The 20,946-nt window shown below is 36.0% G+C and overlaps 1 protein-coding gene across 2 annotated transcripts in view; it reads right to left on the reverse strand.

Moving 5' to 3' along the window:
* Positions 1 to 20,946, reverse strand: part of LOC150105445 (sentrin-specific protease 1-like) — a 273,449-nt gene that overhangs the window by 152,332 nt on the left and 100,171 nt on the right. For both annotated transcript variants that reach the window (XM_090394820.1, XM_090394821.1), the window contains one exon: positions 9,157 to 9,392. In XM_090394820.1, the coding sequence (XP_090250946.1) occupies positions 9,157 to 9,392 (236 nt within the window). The remainder of the gene's footprint in view (positions 1 to 9,156; positions 9,393 to 20,946) is intronic.

Below are 20,946 nucleotides of genomic sequence, written 5' to 3' on the forward strand. Positions count from 1 at the left end.
AAATAATCATCCACTTTCCCAATGTGTTCAGATGACGACCAAGAATAGCCAAAATGGACCGCACTCCGCAAACCCCCTTTCCCCCTCCCTATATAAAAAATCAACCCTTTCACCCTTTCCTACCCTATATAATATAATATATATGTTTATATATATATATATTACTGAAAAAAACCCAGGTTTTTCTATTTTAATTCTCCCAAATTGACTACTCCCCACACACACACTCAGTAGTTTTTGGACATCGCAGAAAGAAGAAAAGCCGCAACATCCAGAAAAAGGTATGTGTAAATTTCTCTTCCTTATGCTACATATACTTTTTGGTAAATTTACATCTACAATGCCCTAAGAATCCGTGAGTAAATAGCCAATGACATTTAAACAGGGGCACTCCTAAACTAAAGCAGGCAAAATAGCCGTAATTATAACAGAAATAATCAGTTCCCAGAAGTGGAATGCTTGACAATACATACGAGACTAGTCTACTCATCTTCTCAGAAAATTCTGAAGGTATTTCTAATGGGATTTGGAGTCAGGTCTTTTGAAATGAGGGGCAATGTCAACAATACTAGAGGTGCAGAGGGAGTCAAGCTGTTTCCAGATGAGAAATCAAAAGTTGAATTGAAGATGAATGTTACTCATTCATCTTAAATTCCATTAACTGAATGAGTAACACTAGGTGTTACTCATTCAGCTTCAATAACACATTTAAAGAGGCAGAGGAAAAAAAGCTATTTAGTGATTATCCCTGTTATTCTAACCTAATCCTGATCCTGTGGCTTCATCTCTTTGAGAGGGTTGCAACTGATACTAGAGAGATAATGATGCAAGGTGGTTTCCTGTTGCCCTCCTTGCCAAAAGTATTTATGACTGTAGCAGTGTGTGTTCACAGGACCGGTTTGCCTGTTCTGAGGGATGAAAAACCTGAGTTACCAAGAGAAAAAAAAAAAAAATCTTCCACCTTTGTATAAGACCGGTAAACTCACCTTTAGTCAAAAGAGACCAGATAAAGGTTCCTCAAGTCATGGATGGGAATTGAAAACCCTCTACCTTCATATGAGGCTCGTAAACTCACCTTTAGGCGAAAGAGACCAGATAAAGGTTCCTCACGTCATGGACAGGAATCGAACCCAGGTCTTTCCGAACAAAGGGCTTTATCTATACTGGCTGAGCTACGGAGGCTCTTGTTTTTCTAACATGTCCCATATATTCTCAAAGGGATCCATATTTGGACTTTGTGGTGGCCAGGGAAGATGGTGGAAGTCACTGCCATGCTTGCTGAACAATTTTAGCATGAAGTACAGTAGTATTATCATCCATGAAACAACCGTCACTTGCTGGATAAAAAGTCAACATTGCAGGATGGACTTCATTGGCAACAATGTTCAGCTATTTCTTGGAGGATACCTGACCTTCCAAAAATATCAGGGGACGTGTTCCATACCAAAAGAACATGCCCCAACCATAATACCACCTCCAGAACCTTGAATTGTGTTTACAAGGCAAGCTATTGCTTCAGCCTACCACGAGTACAGAAAAAAGTGTACCATGAGTCATTGGACCATGACTTTTTTACAGTGTCCAGTCACAGTGTTCCTGACACCACTGTAGACAAACTTTCTGGTTCTTCACGAAATCAGCAGTTTCCATATAGGCATGAGACTGCCAATAATGATCCTCTTTAATTATCTGCACTCAATTCAGATATGGGTTGGGAACAGCCTCCATTAAATGCTTCTGTCAATAGCTGCATACAGGAAGTTCTGTTTGCCCTTACAATCCTTCTCAGATGACAGAAACCTTTTTCTTGACAGACTGCTCCAAGACCATAGTTACACCTTTTAGACAAGCAATGTGGGTTATTTTCCCACTTAATTAAACACCCAGGATTTCTCACCTTTTGAGAAACCAGTCACTAGCTCTGCTGTTTTCCGAACCATGGCTCCAGCTAGATGGGGCCCCCACAATAAGCACTTTAACAAACTCAGAAGGATCGTTTGTTTTTCCTTATTGTGTTCAACACTACCAGCAGCATTCTTAAATAGTTACCTGGACCACGTGGTGATGCATGTGACCAAGTATTCTGAATATACTCTGCATAAAGCTTTCTAATTCAGTGGGCAATGTGAATCAACATAGGAAGCATCAAAGGAAAAAAAAGTGAAACTAGAATTACATATATGCTACACTGACATAACTAGCTTTATGGAGATGAAGAGTAGAACAGTAAAGAAAATTATACATTCAGGAAACAATAATCAGAGAACAGAAGAAACAGCCATTAACAGTGAAAGAAAGGTAAATGTGAATGACAAGCATCTTGAGTAGAGTGATATGGACATATTTCAAAATTGGAAACTGGACAACAGGATGTTTTGCAAGTCCTAAAGCAGTTCTACTGAGTAAAGAGAGGAATTTTTTGAGTCTTTAGAGAGCACTGACATAAAGGAAAAGCTGGTTTTTGTTTGGATGCCTAAAATTGTAGAGGAGGAAATATGTCCCAAACATAAAATGATAGGGAAAAAAGATTCAAATTCAGAATGGAAAATGTCTGCTAGATTTCTGTTAGTGATATGTACTAATCATTTGTAATACAACATTATACATTAAGATAAGAAAGTCTTCTTCATTCTGTCACTGCTCACTGATGGAAATGGCAAAGCTGGTATAGCTGAAAGCCAGAGAAATGCATTTATAAGGTATAAATTTATTTAAACCTTATAAAAGAGAGAAAGAAATCAAAACATTAACCTAGCAGTATACAAGGCAGTTTTTAAATTAATTTTACCTTAAGAATGCAAAAATTGAATTATAATTAAAAAAAAAAAGAGAGTGTAGAATAAAAGAAAATATATGGAGAGTTCTGAGTAAAACAAGAGTGATCAGAGAGAATCAATGGCAAAATAATATTACAAATGATATTAGAAAGGAACCTGATGTTATCAGCATTCAAGAATGAATAAGCAAGGGCTGTATAACATAGTATGGTCACTTTAACAAAAGAGAAGATGAAGGATTAATAAAAGAAGTGTTTGATGCCAGGATCAAAAAAAATAAATAAAGAAAGAAAGAAAGAAATAAAGAAATAAATAAAATAATCAGAGCAAACTAAGATCTAGGTGGATTGAGACCGTGAATAGTGTCTTAGAAGAACAAAATATGAAATCTGACAATGCTGCCTGGTACCCAACAGATAAATTTGGGAAAAGAAAAAAATTATTTATAAGAAACAATTTTTTGAAGCTTCCAACACAAAATTAGAGAAAAAATAGAGGCTGAACATATAGATATAGAAAGACGTTGGATATGTATTAAAAAAATAGACTCTGAATAAGAAAATAAATAAGACCAGAAATTGGTTTCATGAAGAATGTTCTAAAGCAGTAATAAAAAGAAATAAAGCGCACAAAGAAATTACTGCAAGACCAGCTAGTATTAAAGAAAGAAAATATAAAGAACTGAGATGAGAGGAAGAAAGAAAGAAAGAAAGAAGAAAAGGCTAGACTTTTATGAAATGACATGCATAACAGAACAAGAAATGAACAAGGGTGATCTTAGACAACCACATAACATAGTTAACCAAATTAAAGGAAGATATATGGCTGGGCTAGATATATGCAGAGATGGACAAGGAAACATGTTTACAAAGAACGAAGAAATATAAAACAGAGAGAATATTATCATGAATTACTGAATAGGAACATTACTTCTGCAATTCAAAACTATATACCAGCTACTAATGAATGAAGATGAATCTGCAGAGTTACCATCAAGGCAAGAGATTAAAGATATAATACATCATTCATACAACAAGATAAATCCCAGAAATAGATAAAATCCCTACCGAAATGCTGAAAGCAGGAGAAAAGAAACTAGATGACAAAATATAGGAATTTATTTTAACCATATGAAAGAAAGAGCAAATGCCAAAAGAATGGAGGAAGAGTCCAATACATAAGAGACAACAAAATAGTTTGTGGAAATTACAGCGATATTTCTCTGTTATGTATAACATAATAGTATTTATTTCTATGTTGAAGAACAGATTAAACCCATTTATGGAAAAAATAACTGGTGTCTACAAAGCAGGTATTGATCAGATATGTACAGTCAAACAACTATTAGAAACATTTTTATATTTATTATTTAAAAGAAAAAAAAAAAGAAACATCATGGTTAGGAACCAAACAGAAAGCAGAAGACACATATCTGGGATTAGAAAACTTAGTACATGGGACCAGGCTAAAAATTAATCAACAAAATAGTGATTAATACTAGAGCAGTATTAATACTAGTTAATTGACAAAAGCGTGAAAACTGAGAATCTTGAAATAGTGGAACAATTCAAATATTTAGGAGTAATGATCACAAGCCAACCAAATGAGATGGTAAAAGTGCAAAATCGAATAAATAGGAGTAATCAAAGTTTTTATTCTCTCCTATATTCAGTTCAAAAGAATAGTATACAAATATATAAATCAATAATTAACCAACTGTTACCTGTAAATGTGAAACTTGAATATTTATGATGAGGATGGAGAATTTAATTTCAGCTTTGAAAGGAAAATCCTTGCAAAGATATTTGGCTCAGTGAATGATAATGGTCTCTGGAGGAACAGATACGAATTACATCAAGTCTATTCCAGCTCACCAACATTCAGCAGTTTACATAGGAGATTTTAACAGTCAACAATACTCCTGGGGCTATTGTAGAAATGATAGCAATGGCACTAGACTGATGGAATGGGCTGAAAGCCTTGGGCTATCACTGGTTTTTGATGCAAAAGACTGGAACTTTTAAATCAGGTAGATGGAAGAGAGACTCAACCTCTGACCTCTGCTTTGTCACTTGTAATGCCAAGATAATCCTTTACCCACTGATAGGAACTTGAAAACTTTCCAGGATCTCAACATAGACCTGTTATAGTCACTATAGGAACACAAATCCCGATTATACAATCTGTGGAAAAACCAAGATGGAATTTTCGCATAGCTAACTGTGAACAGTACTCTAAACAAATTGAATCTAATATCTGTTGGGTCCAACCTAAAGTTGAAAATTACAAACATTTTGTAGGAGTACTGATAACATTTTGTAGGAGTACTGCAAAACTATGTATACCAAGAGGTTTTCGAAAACAGTACACCCCATGCTGGACTACTGAAACTGAAGAACTATTCAATAAATACAAAAAAAGATCCAGATCCTGAAACTGGAACAACAATTTTAGAAATGCTTAATGGACAATGACACCAAGGTTGGAAAACCACAACCGAAAATTTAGACTTCACTCAAGGCTTGGGCCTTACTATGAAAACTCGGAACTGCATCAGTTTCTAAGCAGAAAGAAGATCACGGAGATCACTCCTAAAAACATAGCTAGAATCCAGCAACGTAAAGGTTAGTGCATCCTATGACCAAATATATCCATGTTTACAGAAGTGTTAAACAAAAATAACCATCTCTCAATGCCATTCACCGAAAACAAACTGATTCAAGCAATTAAATCACTGAAAAATAACGAAGCAGCAGGCCTGGATGGTATATACCCCGAGTTCATTAAAAATCTTGGAAGTAACGTTCGTAAGTGGCTCTTGCAGTTTTTCTGTAAAATTCTAGAAAGTGGGAACATCCGAAAGCAATTCCTAAGGAGCAAAGTTATAGCCATCCTAAAACCTGGAAAAGAGCCCACTGATGCAGCAAACTATCGACCAATATCTTTACTAAGTATTCCCTATAAACTTTTTGAACAATTAATCTATAATCGAATTTACTCATTGATTAATGCCATAGTACCAAATGAACAAGCCAGATTCAGAAACTATCAAAGCTGCTGTGATCAAGTACTTGCCCTTACTACACACATATAGAAGCTGGTTTCAAAAAGGCCTGAAAACCTCAGTAGCATTCATAGATCTGTCCACTGCATACGACACAATTTGGGTGAATGGGACTCATACTGAAATTTGCAACTGTAGTACAAGATACAAAGATGATTAACATCCTAAAGTGCATGACATGAAAGCGCAAATTCAAGGTACAACTGAATGGTAAAAATAGTCCCTTTAAAGTACTAAAAAATGGACTACCACAGGGCTCTGTGCTAGCTCTGCTCCTCTAAATTTGTACATTAGTGATATACACACACCTCATCCTAAAAGTTCACATACGCAGACAATCTGGCGTTGGCAACTCAGACTAACACCTAAAAGAGGCCGAGAGTGTGCTCAGTTCTGACCTTGAAGTTCTATACAACTATTAACACCAAATGGCATCTCTCTGCACAAATCACTCTAAAACTTAAGTTTGCACATTTCACTTGAACAATCATCAAGCTGATAAACAGCTGAAGGTCTCATTCAAAGGAGAAACTTTGAAGCACAACCCAAACTATCTCAGAGCCTTAGATGATTCTTTAACCTTCAGAAAACGCCTGGAAAATGTTCTGCCAAAAGCTAAAACTAGGAATAATATCATCAGGAAGCTTGTGTGTTTGGGCTGGGGGGAGAGGAGCCAACACTTTAAAATCTGCCGCCCATGCCCTAGTGTACTCTTGTGCAGAATACTATGCTCCAGTGTGGTATTCTAGTCACCATGCCAGCAAGGTTGATGTGTAACTTAACGATACCATGAGAATTATCACGGGTTGCATAAAGTCTACACCTGTTGAATGGCTACCAACACTCTCTAACATCATACCACCAGACATAAGGAGGAAAGCTGCCACTAACAGAGAATGGATAAAATGTATGGGAAATAACATCTTAGCCATCCACGAGGACCTCCAAAATCAACCACCTATTCGCTTAAAGTCCCACAACCTGATCTGGAAAACTCAGCAACCAGATACATATTCTCCTGAAACTGAATGGAAGAATTGCTGGCTTACTTCAACAATAAAAAATGGACGCCTCATTACAGATCCCACAACAGATGCCCCTGGCTTTGACCTGCCTAGACAACAATGGAGCACACTCAACCACCTGAGGACAGGCCATGCCAGATGTGCTACCATGATGTACAAGTGGGGCTTGTGTTAATCACCGACATGTGATTGTGGTGTGATCAACAGACCATCAATCATATTATCCAGGACTGCCCACTGCAGAGTTTTAAGGGCACATTGGTGGACCTTCCATTCTACTCCAGACACAGTTCAATGGATTAGAGACAATCTGAACTTAAATTTATGATTTTTAATATCTAGTTTTAGTGTATATATTCATTTTTTCTGTTTTTATCTTTCTATTTGCACAAATCCAACCCATACGAAATGTATGTATGTATGTATGTATCAAGTCTATAAAGAACCTACACAAACTGGCCACTGAATCAGAAACCTTTATGCAGATGTATGTAAATGTCACTTATGCAGCATATATGCAAAATACTTGGTCACGTATGTCACCATGTGTTATAGGCAACTATTTAAGAATGCTGATAGTCAGTAATTATCAATAGTGTTGATCACAGTGAGAAAAACAATAGGCATCTGTCTGGCAGAAGCCACGATTTTGAAAACAGCAGAGCCAAATGGTTTCTCAAAAAATAAGATATCCTGGGTGTTTAATCAGTGGAAAAATAACCCACATTGCTCTTCCAAGGGGCATAACTGACCCATATCTCACTGAACTAAGTGCAGGGAATTGAAGAGGATCGGTATTGGCAATTGCATGCCTATATGGAAACTACTGATTTTTGTGAAGTTTCTGATTCAGTGGCCGGTATGCGTACAGCATCTAGTATAATAAGAGTTCAAAAAGTCGAAATAGGCATGATATTTTTCTTATGGAAAATGATAGTATCTTAAGAAGACTATAAAAGGAAATTTCTTGGTAAAAGACCAAGGGATAGATACCATTAGTTATTAGTTAAGAAGGCAACATCATATTGCAATGTTCAAACTGGAAAAGTAGGGTTTTGGAGAGACAGAATTGGAGGCAACAAAGCCAGGAGCCCAAGGCTCAATTTGGGCTGTAGAGCCATAGGAAGAAGCAGATCATAAGTTACTCTAACTCCCTGAGGGTGCATATCAGAAAATCATCATTATGTTGTGTAATACACTTCCAAATCTAGGGGGGAAAAAACAAAACTTGCTATGCCACTGGTCTGATCTGAGAACTTTTGGATTACATCTTCTACATTATGTGAATTCAGTGGAGAAACTTGAGTCTGGTTATCACATAAATGATGCCATCATTTGCTTTTTAAGACAAGATCGCCCATCAGCTACTAATAATCAGACATACAAATTTTTCCTCAAAATTTTTAATTTTTTCTGTTTTCCCCATACTCTCAATTATGAATAATGATCTCTAATAGAGGTAGTAAACAGAAAGAATGTATCAACCATATATAATATGATAGAAGAGTTTCACATAGCTAAACAGATGTGCTTTCCTAACCAAGAATAAGACTAAGCAATTGCCTCTTATGTTCGATGTTAATGTTCATAAATAGTACAACATATGGAAAAAGTTGTGTGTAAGTAATCAAGCAGTGATGGTGTTCACAGTGTGAAAACATCAATAAAACTTTTGCTAATTTTACTGCGTCAAGGCCTGTGTTGCCCTGGTGTTTGCAGCCATAGTGTAAGGCTGCCCGAAGAAAGCCATTCTCAGTTTGAATCTAGTCCCCAACTTGAGGAATCTTTGACAGGATCTTGAGTTAGTCGATCTCTGGTATGGCAAGTGAGCTTCGTTCTCCCAGAAATTTGTGTTTTCATCCCGTAAATTCTAGAAAACCAAATATAGAATCCACACTATTTCAGCTGTCTCGTCACTAGATGCCATTTAAAATTCAAGAAGTGATGTGACAGCTATCTCTGATTGGCTACCGATGGAGACTGAACTTCCTCCCAGTCTCAAAAAGTCAGATGAGGTTAAACGACCTGGCCTACTCCTTATAGGGAATAAAAGGCATTAGCAGAGCAAAATTTTATTGCAAGTAGCAGTTCTGTTGTTCCTGTAGACAAAGATGGTAGTAATTTGTATTACAATGTGATTTAGATTTGAGAATAAGTATTAATGCCAAATTTGGACCATTCTTTTCCTACACATAACTCAGGATAACAGTGTTTACTGTAGATATTATAATATTATTATTATAATTCATTTTTACAGATAAATTGCTTCAAATAATTAAAAAAATCTTACCTTTATCAGCATTTGATAACTTTTGTTTAAATTTCTCTGATTTTAACAGAAGTGTATTTGTTCTATGAGATAAAACTGGCTTTGTGCTTGATCTTAGGTGCAATCTGGAAAGCTGTTCAATATCATCTTGAGAACTACCAGACTTGAGATGTTGAATAAATAAGCGAGTGTGATTTGCATCTAATTTTTCAGTACTAAAGGCAGAAACGTTAGATTGCAAATTTTTGCCTTTGTTCCTGAAATACATAAATTACAAAATAAAATGATAAGTATAAATTACAAGTTTCAAAAATAAAGTGCACAATATTTTCATATATTAACTCAGCAAGAGAGCATCACAGATTAAATTGTCATTGGTTATATGTTAATAAATTAACGTAAGGAAGCTTCAAATACTACATATAAGAAAAAATTAGATAAATTGTTTAAACCATAATCAAATCCAGCAGATAATCGACTCCTATGTCCCAACACCTCAGGATTCTTCAACAGACCGCAGAGTTCCAATCACTTACATTTCAAGCATCTCAGAACCTACTGGCAGAATTTTGAAATAGTATCATCTTATTCCCACATATTTTCCCATCAACAAAATTGCTCACTTTTTGCCATCTACAAAAGACAAACTGGCACCTCTATCATTGGCTGGTGTTTACCAGATACCATGTGAATGTAACTTAGCATATTTTGGACAAACAGGCCGTTCTATGGAAAAAAGAATGAAGGAACATCAGTATTATATCGAATACATGAAATATAATAAGTCTGGTCTAGCACAACATAGCATTGACACTAGTCATAATATCCAGTGGGATAAAGCTAGTCTGCTCCACAGATGCAGGTTTAAACATGAAAGCCTTTTTAAAGAAAGTTGCGAAGCCCTTTTGCATTGGCCGAATTTGAATGACTGTCTCTCTCTCTCTCTCAATATTTAATTAATATTATTTTAATTAATCTTCTGGCATGCGGCAACAATTTAATTGGTGATCCACCGACTGTTCTGTACTTTGTATTCCATTCCTTTAACTGTTTGTTCTATACTGATGATGTACTGTTACTTTCAGTAAGAAATATTTGTACCCTTAATTCATTAAAGTTGTTACTGTTGGTTTTATATGTGTTAAGTTATTAATTTATTATGCCACAGGTAACTCTAAAATTAAATTTTGTTTAAAAATAATAATCTTCAAAAAATTGGATACCTATGACCAGAGCTCCAAAATTAAACAATCACTAAGTGTTATGTTTAATGACAAAGCAATGTAACATTGAATATGTAAGTTTCTGTGGTTTAGCAGTTCTATAGAACATTTCTGGTATTGAGACTACACATTTTTAGACATATAACAAGCTTTTTTTATGGTGGTTACTTGTACCAACTGTGAAGTTCTGATAACATCTATTATGTGTAATTAATCATTTGTAGACTTTTCTGTGTATAACTTTTGCTAGTACCCCTGATGATGTAAGTCCAACCACTTATGAAACTTGTCGGGTTATATTTGTTTATTTTATCACACTCATACGAGGTGGTATCAAAATGTTTCAAGACCAGCACAAGACTGCACGCACATTCACAGGGAGCACCTACCTTCATAAGTCAGTATGCCAAAAGACATCGTCCTGTGTACATCGGGAGGCTGTGCAACTGATGCTATTCTGACCACCTACGTTACCACAACTGTGATTTCATCATGAACAGCACGTTAGAAAGATGAGCAAACGTGAAATTCGAGGATCATTACTGGTGATGAAACTTGGGTGTATGGGTACAACCCTGAGACGAAGCAACAGTCTTCACAGTGGAAGAGCCTATCATCTCCAAGACCGAAAAATCGAGGTGGGTCTGCAGCTCAACCAAGTGCATGCTCATCGTCTTTTTCGACATTCGCGGCATTGTGCATTGAGAATTCGTCCTCAGGGACCAGACCGTGAAGTTCTACTGCCAGGTTTTCAGGCATCTGAGGGAGGACATTCGGCGAAAGCGACCAGATCTGGGGTCCGCGAAAATTTGGATGCTCCGCGACTACAATGCACCATGTCACCGAGCTCTCCTCACACGTGAGTTTCTCGCCAGAAACAACATGATCTCACTTCCGCACCCACTCTACTCACCAGATTTGGCTCCTGCAGACTTCGCCTGCTTCCCAAAGATGAAGATTCAGCTCAAAGGTCCGTTTTGACACCATTGCGGAGATCCAGCCCGAATCGCAGAAGGTGCTTGACATGCTTTGAAAAGAAGACTTCCAGGACACATTCCAGAAATGGCAAGAATGCCGGGAGCACTGTATTGATATGCAATGGGACTATTTTGAAGGTGACAGTGTGTAAACGTACATAAATAAAGTAATTTCTCGTAAACAGAGCTAGTCTTGAAACTTTTTGATACCACCTCATATGTCTAAAAACTTGTTATATGTCAAAAGAAGATAATATACCAGTTTTTTTGGCTTTCATAGATTATGAAAAAGATTTTGACTCAATAGACCTATGTAAAATGCTTGAAGCTTTAAAACATAGAAATAGACAATATTTATATTAACATATTAACTCATATATATGAGAGAGGTTCAGTTGTAATAAATTTAAATGGAAAAGAAATAAGAAATAAAAATAAAAAGAGAAGTTAGACAGGGAGACTATCTCACTAAAATTATTTGCTATAGCCTTTGAACATACTATGAGAAAATTGAACTGTGAGAAAAGAGACCGATGGAGAATACCTAAGCAATCTACGATCATCAACATCACCAAAAGAACTAGAACACATCAAAATAGATCAAGACAGATTGAAATAGTGAGTTCATACAAATATCTAGGAACAATCATTACAAACAACCATAAACTTCATAACAAAATTTCAGCTGGAATAAGAGCAGGATAGAAAGTTATTAACCATTATAGAGATGTATTTAAAATTTATCAAACTGCCTAAAAGGAAAGATTAGTGAAACCTGGAGTCTGACTAAAAAAAGACAAACTGAAAGCACACAAAGAAATATGGAAAGAGATCCATTTTGGAAATAACCTGGTTAGATAAAAAGAATAATACTTGATTAAGGAAGCAAACAAATATGATGAACATTGCATTAAAAATAAAAGATAAACAGTACTTGCAGGACATGTGATGAGAATGTCTGATAAGGTTAACAAAAAGAACAATGGAATGTACACTAAGAAATGGTTATAAGAAACCAGGTAGACCAGTGGTGCGATAAGATAACGAGATGTTATAAACATTTATGGTGGAGAGATGCACAAGACTGGCCAAAATGGAAGAATCTATCCAGCAGTGGACTGAAGAAAACAGTTGATGATTTGAAAATATGTGGTTTCAATACTGGAAATGTTCTAAAAACAATGCAATACATTCTTACTACACATTACATGTAATTATACAGATATATCTTTTCCTTTAATATGAGTTTCAAATGTATTCCACAATGCAGCTCATTTACATAAGGGCTTCATATGGCTTCCAGTGTGTATTTTCTTGATTGCAAATACCACTTACTGATTTATCTGGAATAAAATCCTGCAGAGAAGAGCCATCTGTATCATCAATAAGTCATCCAGTGTGGACAGATTCATTGATAAGCTCAACTTCCTTTTATTAGATTCATTTGACTAAAACCTTGTTTACACGATGTACTTTCTGGTATGACTACAATTTCAAGCAATTTTGAGAGAAATGGGAACCTGCCTTATTACTCATTTTTCTTTCAAAATGGTCTTGCATGTTTAAATGCTTTCCTAAAACTCTGAACCTGGTCGGAAATAAAACTTCTTTAATAAATTCATTTGCAACTGCCCATGACCCAATAACTTGACAGTTAATAAGATGTTTTAAAATGAGGAGGAAAAAGAGTAAATTATTGTAAAGAATAATATATTTTGAATAATTTAAGAATGAGGTTGAAAATTCACTTGCTATTTGTCTCTTATAACCTGTCTATGGCAAGTGGATTTTGGAAGCCCTGCCTATGACATTAGTACTATTGGTGAGGTAAGGACTAGATAATCTTGGAACCCTGTTCTAAAAACTGGTACTGTTCAGGCCACTTCAGGCCTTCAATAGGTTTAAAGTATCACAATGGGTGATAAGTCATCTGATACCTAATGAATTTCGCAAATGTCACAGCGAGATTCCTATCCGTTTACCCAGAAAGATATAAAAATTCAACAGCCTAAATACTAATAAGTCTTTTGGCCCAGATATCTCCCAGGCGTGTTTAAAACTAGCGCTTCAGAAAACACTAATTCTGTAGACAAGATGCCATACTTGTCTGGGATCCACCAACAATACTGAAATAGGCCTATACCCAGCCTGTCCCAATTAATTAGCATCTTCATCTACATAAATTCTATCACTAATTCCACAGAGGAATTCCTAGATCATCTTGCTCTCCTTTGGGCACGAGCCAGGGAAAGATATAGAAGCCTCCTTTCTACCTCTGCTGCTTTCATTTGTTTGCCAATTTTTCTGATTGTTCACTTCGTGTCATGATGGATGGTTTCCTCTCTTCAGCTTTCTTTATAATACTAAGGCATTTCATGACCCTGTACTTTCAAACACACTCTTCCTCCTATCATTAATAACCTTCTCTAACTAACCACACATCCTATCTGGTGTTGCAAACAACAGTAGACCTCATTTCTCTTCTTAATTTGGCAAACCTTGTAATGTTGAAATGATCATGCTTGAAGACTAATGCCTCATGATTCTGTAATTAGTGCCTTAAACACTGATCTTTTCTTATCTTATAATTGTCATCTCTCATAAGAAAGATATCACTTCTTCCTGCCACTTCCTACTAACTATATTCAAATTTTTCAAGATCAGTTATTCTCTTCATGAATAATTAATACACATAGGCTTTCAGACACTAACATATCATACCCAGTCTTTTTGGCTTCCGAAAAAGTGGGTGTCCTTTTTTTTGTTCAAGATACTACTACTACTTATCTGCCAAGCACTATATAAATCACAAACCTACCTAACCTTAGAATAATGTCCTTATATTGGATGGTGCACCAAAACATCCCTAAGAATACTTGATGCTTATCATTTGGCAAGAACTTCTAGGTTTTTTTTTTTTTTTTTTTGTAGTTCCTCTTCAATCTTTTCACATTCCTTCAAAATCCAGTTGGTTTTCAGCTGTTTTAATTTTATTTTAACATTAATTTCCATTTAATTTTTTTGCTGTTTCAGTGCTGAAATGCTAAACCAAGAACATTTAAGGAAGATTTTTTTTTGTGGCTCCCATCCCATCCATTCAAGGTTCATACCACAAGTGATTTTTTATGAATTTTTATCATTTTATTTTTTCTATTTTTTTATTACTTATATATTTTCTTGTATTTTTATTTTTTACATAGTCCAGATACCCTAACTCTAGAAATCAAACATGAAACTTTTTCAAGCCCACTTCAGTCCTCCAATTAGAGAGGAAGAGGTGTCACACCAATTTAAAAAATCATAGATCTTTGAGTTGGGATAGAAATAAAACAACTGATCAGTGTATTTACTCATAACTCTTATATCTGTGGTCAATATTCTTTGATCAGTTGTTTTATTTTATTGAACAAAGAAAAATCACAATAATTCAAATGCTGTATGATGAATTTTCATGCAATTCAGTGAAAAGTAGTATATGAGATAAGAAATAAACACCCACAAAAATTGTAAATAAATGATTTAATTTGGTAACAAATGCGTACATGAGGACAATGGTAAAAAAAATAAGGGTCAAAATGAGATTTTTCAAGTAACTTAGGAATGTGGTTGCCTCTCACAGCAGTACAACACTTACAACAATGTTCAATACTGTTTATAATGGGGTCCAGGAGCTTAGTTAGTTATAACAACCACAGCTCATGCCTCCTAAATTCCTCAAGGTTTTGGGAAAGGGAGGTTGAGAGCAGCAACACATCTACCTAGAGCATCCCAGACATGCTCAACAGGATTAAGGTCAAGAGACTTGGCTGGCCAGCCCATGCATACGATAGTCTCATTTTGAAGATATTGTACCATGATCTTCACTCGATGAGGAGGATGAGCATTATTGTCTTTTCAGATAATGTTTCCCATATCACACCAGCATACAGTTGGGCACAAATATAACACAGATGCACATACAATTCAATTAGTCCTTCCAATGAGATACCTTCTAAAACCATCACACTATCTTCTCATAAATGGCCTTTTCATGAATATTAAAAAGATGATAACAGTTCCCTCATCTCTCCAAGGGATCAGAGCATGGCTGGTATTGATTTGTAGAGCAAATTTATAAACAACAGGTCTAGCTAAAATGGAGCCTGACCCATTCCATCATTCTCTTTTGTGGCATGGTGAGAGGGGCACGTAGCCTAACCAGACATCTAGCATACATACTATGAAGGTGGTCTCTGTATGCTAGGCAAAACCAGTGTAGCAGTATAAATGGCAAAATCATATTAAAAATGATTATATAAAGAAACCTATGGAGAAATCATGACTAAATAGACACACGTAAAACAACAGAAATAGGTTTTTTTTTAAAATGTAAATATTTTGACCTAAAGTGTCTTAGGACATCGTCAATACAGTTGGGAACAATACTAGGAATAACATACAGATAAGCCACATGAATACAATGGAATCCAAATGCGTGCAGCAGCGCTTTCTAGCATTTTTTTTTTTAAAAAATACATTAGATTATTTAGATTACATTAAAATTAAACTTGAATTAATTTACACAATTTTGTATGACAATTTCCATTACTTTAGGAACGGTTGGGACATCATTGCGGCCTAGATTGGGTTTGTGAAGTAGGGCTTCAGCACTTTCTTTATCTAAATGTTCATGTTTGTATGAAGATCTGTGTAGAAGTTTGGTCTTTTCCCAGTGGATCCTATGGTTTGGGTTTTCAACTCCGTGTTGGGAGAGGCTGGATTTCTGCAAAAAAATAATTTTTGAAAGTCTCTCTGAGATGCCTTTGACATACGGTATGGGAATCCTATGGGCTTGTTCTTGTCTAGGTTGATGTGTGGAGAAGTGGTTGATGATTTTTTGGATGGTAGTTTTAGGATTGTATCCATTTAGAATGGCTGTGTTTTTGATTATTTCCAATTCTTGTTTTAGAGATTCCTCAGAGGAGCAAAATCTGTGTGCTCTGGTTACCAGTGATTTGATGATGCCAAATTTTGTAGCGACCTGAAAAGGTCGGCTTTCAATAGACAGAAGTGGAGATAGAACCATCTTCTTTTCTTTGGATGTGTAAATCCAGGAAAGAAATCCTCTGTGGAGATTCTTTTTCTAACGTGAATTTGATGCAGGGGTGAAGAAAGTTTATTTTATCTAGAAACAGATGTAGCTGTTGTTCAGAGCGTGTTTATTTAGTGCAGGTTTCTTTATATAATCAAGTCTTATTCCTTCACTGGGAACAGACAGCACAGAAGATGGACCTACTAGGCAAACTTCAACTGAAATGTGATGTGTAAATCCAGGAAAGAAATCCTCTGTGGAGATTCTTTTTCTAACGTGAATTTGATGCAGGGGTGAAGAAAGTTTATTTAGTGCAGGTTTCTTTATATAATCAAGTCTTATTCCTTCACTGGGAACAGACAGCACAGAAGATGGACCTACTAGGCAAACTTCAACTGAAACAGGGTAAGCTACGTGCCCGAATCTCTTTTTTAAAAAAGTGCAGAAGCTATAAATTCATTCCTACGTTCGCTAAACTAAAGGAAGTTATTAAATCACCAGGTGCTCATAAAATATCAGAAAGAAAGCCATTCACTTCTTCTTAATCAGTTATGAGTCTCTAAACGTGAATTGGCAACAAATAATTTAAAAATTATAGAATTAGAAGCAGAATTGTCAAACACGTTAAATCAAGAGCTGCCACAAGTGATTATTAGTGTTTTCAAAAAATTCAGGGACCAAAGCTTTTGATAAAAGTAACACTAACCTACATAAAAAATACCTCAATTTGTCAAAGCATTCTAAGAAAAATACCAACAAATTACCAACAAACTCTGAAAAATGGGTGGTTAACTTATCTAACCGTCCTCTAACAGAAGATGAATTAAATGTTCTAGTAAGAGGTCATAAGTTTGCCATTCCTCCAAAATGCTTTCCATATCTAGATTTTATACACAACATCGAAAGAAACATTGGCCACCTCTCCTGTATTGAAGCCAACAAACTTCGTTTTGAAATAGCAAAAATAATTTTTGATGCCAAACCTTCGGACTTAAATATTCCACCATCAGAATTGAAGGCTCTTACCGCCTTAAAACATAATAAAAACATAATCATCACCAGAGCCTACAAGGGAAATACCAGTGTGGTTCTTGATACTCAGTCATATGACCGGAAAATGAATTTACTACTCCGAGATCAAAATACTTATACAAAACTTGATTATGATCCCACAAAAAGACAGCTCAAGAAACTGAACAAGCTACTTGACGAAACAACTTCTTTAGATGAAGAAACTGTAAAAAAACTCAAGACATACCACACGAGACCTAGAATATACGGTTTACCCAAACTTCACAAGAACAACGTCCAACTCAGACCCATCATTGATTCTATTAGCAGTCCGACTTACAAGTTATCAAAATTATTATCTAACCTTCTCCGTTCCCACATTGGCCACTCAGCCTCATCAATTAAAAATTCCACAGAGTTTCACACTAAAATAAAAGACACTCAACTGTTGGAAACAGACATGCTAATTAGCTTCGACATTGTCTCCCTCTTCAATAATATTCCCCATAAGGAAACAGTGGACCTGTTAACTCAAAAATTTCCGTCTGATATTGTTGAACTATTCAAATTTACAATTACTTCCAGTTACTTCACTTGGACAGAAAAAATCTACAAGCGAGAGGAGGGAACAGCCATGGGGTCTCCCTTATCACCTAACTTGGCAGACCTGTTTATAGAAGATCTTGAAGAAAAAATTTTCGCGTTTCAACCCAAACCAAAAATCTAGCTATGTTATGTCAATGATGTCTTTGCAGTCTGGGGTCATTCCGAACAAGAGCTACATCTGTTTCTAGGCAAAATAAACCTTCTTCACCCCACGCATCAAATTTACGTTAGAAAAAGAATCTCCACAGGGGATCTCTCTTTCTTGGATTTACACATCCGAAGAAAAGAAGATGGTTCCATCTCCACTTCTGTCTATCGAAAGCAGACAGAACTGTATGTGGATGTAGCAACCTGAAAAGGTCTCTACATCCACAACTCTTCTGCTCATCATCCTTCTCAAACATTTGGCATCATCAAATCACTGGTAACCAGAGCACACAGATTTTGCTCCTCTGAGGAATCTCTAAAACAAGAATAGGAAATAATCAAAAAACACAGCCATTCTAAATGGATACAATCCTAAAACTAGTCAAAAAATCATCAGTCACTTCTCCACACATCAACCTAGACAAGAACAAGCCCATAGGATTCCCATACAGTATGTCAAAGGCATCTCAAACTTCTCTACACATCAACCTAGACAAGAACAAGCCAATAAGATTCCTATACAGTATGTCAAAGGCATCTCAGAGCGACTTTCAAAAATTATGAAAAAATACAATCTTGCTGCAACCTACAAACCCATCAACCAGATCTACAACTTGTTACCTTCGCCTAGAGAGAAACTCCCACCTCTGTTACTACCTGGCGTGTACGAGGTACCATGCTCCTGTAAACTGTCATACTATGGGCAGACAGGCAGCTCTGTTCTTAAAAGCATCTCTGAACATCAAGACTACATCCGTCTCATCAAGCCGGTCTCTTGAAACATGGAGTTGAAAATCCAAGCCATAGGATCCACTGGGAAAAGACCAAACTTGTACACAGATCTTCATACAAACATGAACGTTTATATAAAGAAAGTGCTGAAGCCCTACTTCACAGACCCAATCTAAATCGCAATGATGTCCTAGCCATTCCAAAAGTATGGGAAAATGTCATACAAAATTGTGTAAATTAATTCAATTTTAATTTTATCTAAATAATCTAATGTATTTATCATCATCATTAGCTTCAAATTCCTGCCATGTACCCTCAAGGGGTGTACAGGATATGAAAGTACTACATGAAAAAAATTACATCATTACTAACTTCCTATCTACAATTTTCCTCCAAATCAGTCTGTTACTTGTCAAGACTCCAACATTATCAGATCTTATATTTCTATCGTCTAAGGCATTTTGTACCGTATCAATCCACTTATATCTTGGTCTTCCTCTGGGTCGTTTTCCTGCCAACCTGGCAAAGAACACTTGTTTTGCTAATCTTTCCTCGCCCATTCTGTTTAAGTGACCATACCACCTGAGATTAGCTCTGCAAACGCATTCTTGGATGCTGACAATATCAAGTTCTTTCCTAATATCCTCGTTTTTAATATGATATTGCCATCGATGCCATCTGTTCACCCCTATAATCTTTCTCGGGAATCTCATATCTGCGGTCTCTAGTCTTTGGTCAAGTGTTTTACTTCTGACCCAGCTCTCAGATCCATAAGTAAAAACTGGTTTGAACACTGTCTTGTATATAGCTAATTTAGTGTTCCGAATAATTTCTCTCTTATTCTATATGAATTTATTAAATTGACTTCCCACCATACCAGCTTTGCTGATTCTGTTATCTATTCCTATATTTAATTTACCATCTTCAGTAAAAATCGTGCCTAAGTAGCTGAAATGTTTTACTTGTTCCACAGGTTCTCCATTCACAACACAGTTGACATTTTCAATGATTCTGCCTATTTTCATTGTCTTTGTCTTTTTATTGCTGACCTTCATACCACATCTATTACAACAGCTATTCAATTTAGTCAGAGAATCTTGCAGACTTGTAGCGGATTTATTTAGAAGTATAACATCGTCCACATAAAGCAAAGAGCTGACATTAACATCTCCAATTTTGATATCATGTTTAATACCACTTTCCTTCATAATGTGATCCATATAGATAATGAATAACAGAGGGGATAATGTACATCCTTGTCTCACACCAGATTTAACATTAAACCATCTTCCTGTACTTCCTTCAATTCTAACTGCTGACTTACAACTCAAATACAGACTAAGTATTGCTTGATATAATGCCCCATTGACACCATATAACTTCAGCATATTGAATAGCTTCTCTCTTGGCACCTTGTCATATGCCTTTTCCAAATCGACAAAACTTAAATACAGATCTTTGTTATATTCCCATGCTTTCTTGACTATTTGTCGTAAAGTGAAGATCTGATCCTGACATCCTCTATTTGGCCTGAATCCAGCTTGTTCTTCACCAAGCTTTTCTTCCACAATTCTTCTCAACTGTTTCTCAAGTATACTTGCATAGATCCTGCCAGGAACACTCAGTAGGGAAATAGCTCTGTAATTCTCACATTCAGTTTTATTTCCCTTTTTATATATGGGTACAATGAGAGCTATACTTCAATCATCTGGAATTCGTCCCTCTGTCCAGGTCTTCTGAACTATGCAGTGCAGCCACTGCAAGACTTCTATTCCTCCATACATCAGTATTTCTGGTCGAACATCATCTACTCTTGCTGCCTTTCCACATTTCAGACTTTTGATTGCTTTTTCTACTTCAAGTATGGATATGTATTCCTGACTACATGTCTGTTGAGTGTTTTTTACCACTGTGCTGTCATTACTGCTTGTTTCATTTAGCAATTTTTCGAATAATTACTCCATACTTCAAGAATATCTATTTCACCCATTATTTTCATGTCACCGTTATCATCTCTAATTCCTTTTACAGCACTCTTTCCCCC

Source organism: Typopeltis vanoorti, chromosome 6, assembly GCF_054136105.1.
Source record: "Typopeltis vanoorti isolate ZY-2024b chromosome 6, IOZ_Tvanoo_1.0, whole genome shotgun sequence".
In the NCBI taxonomy this organism is placed as follows: domain Eukaryota; kingdom Metazoa; phylum Arthropoda; class Arachnida; order Uropygi; family Thelyphonidae; genus Typopeltis; species Typopeltis vanoorti.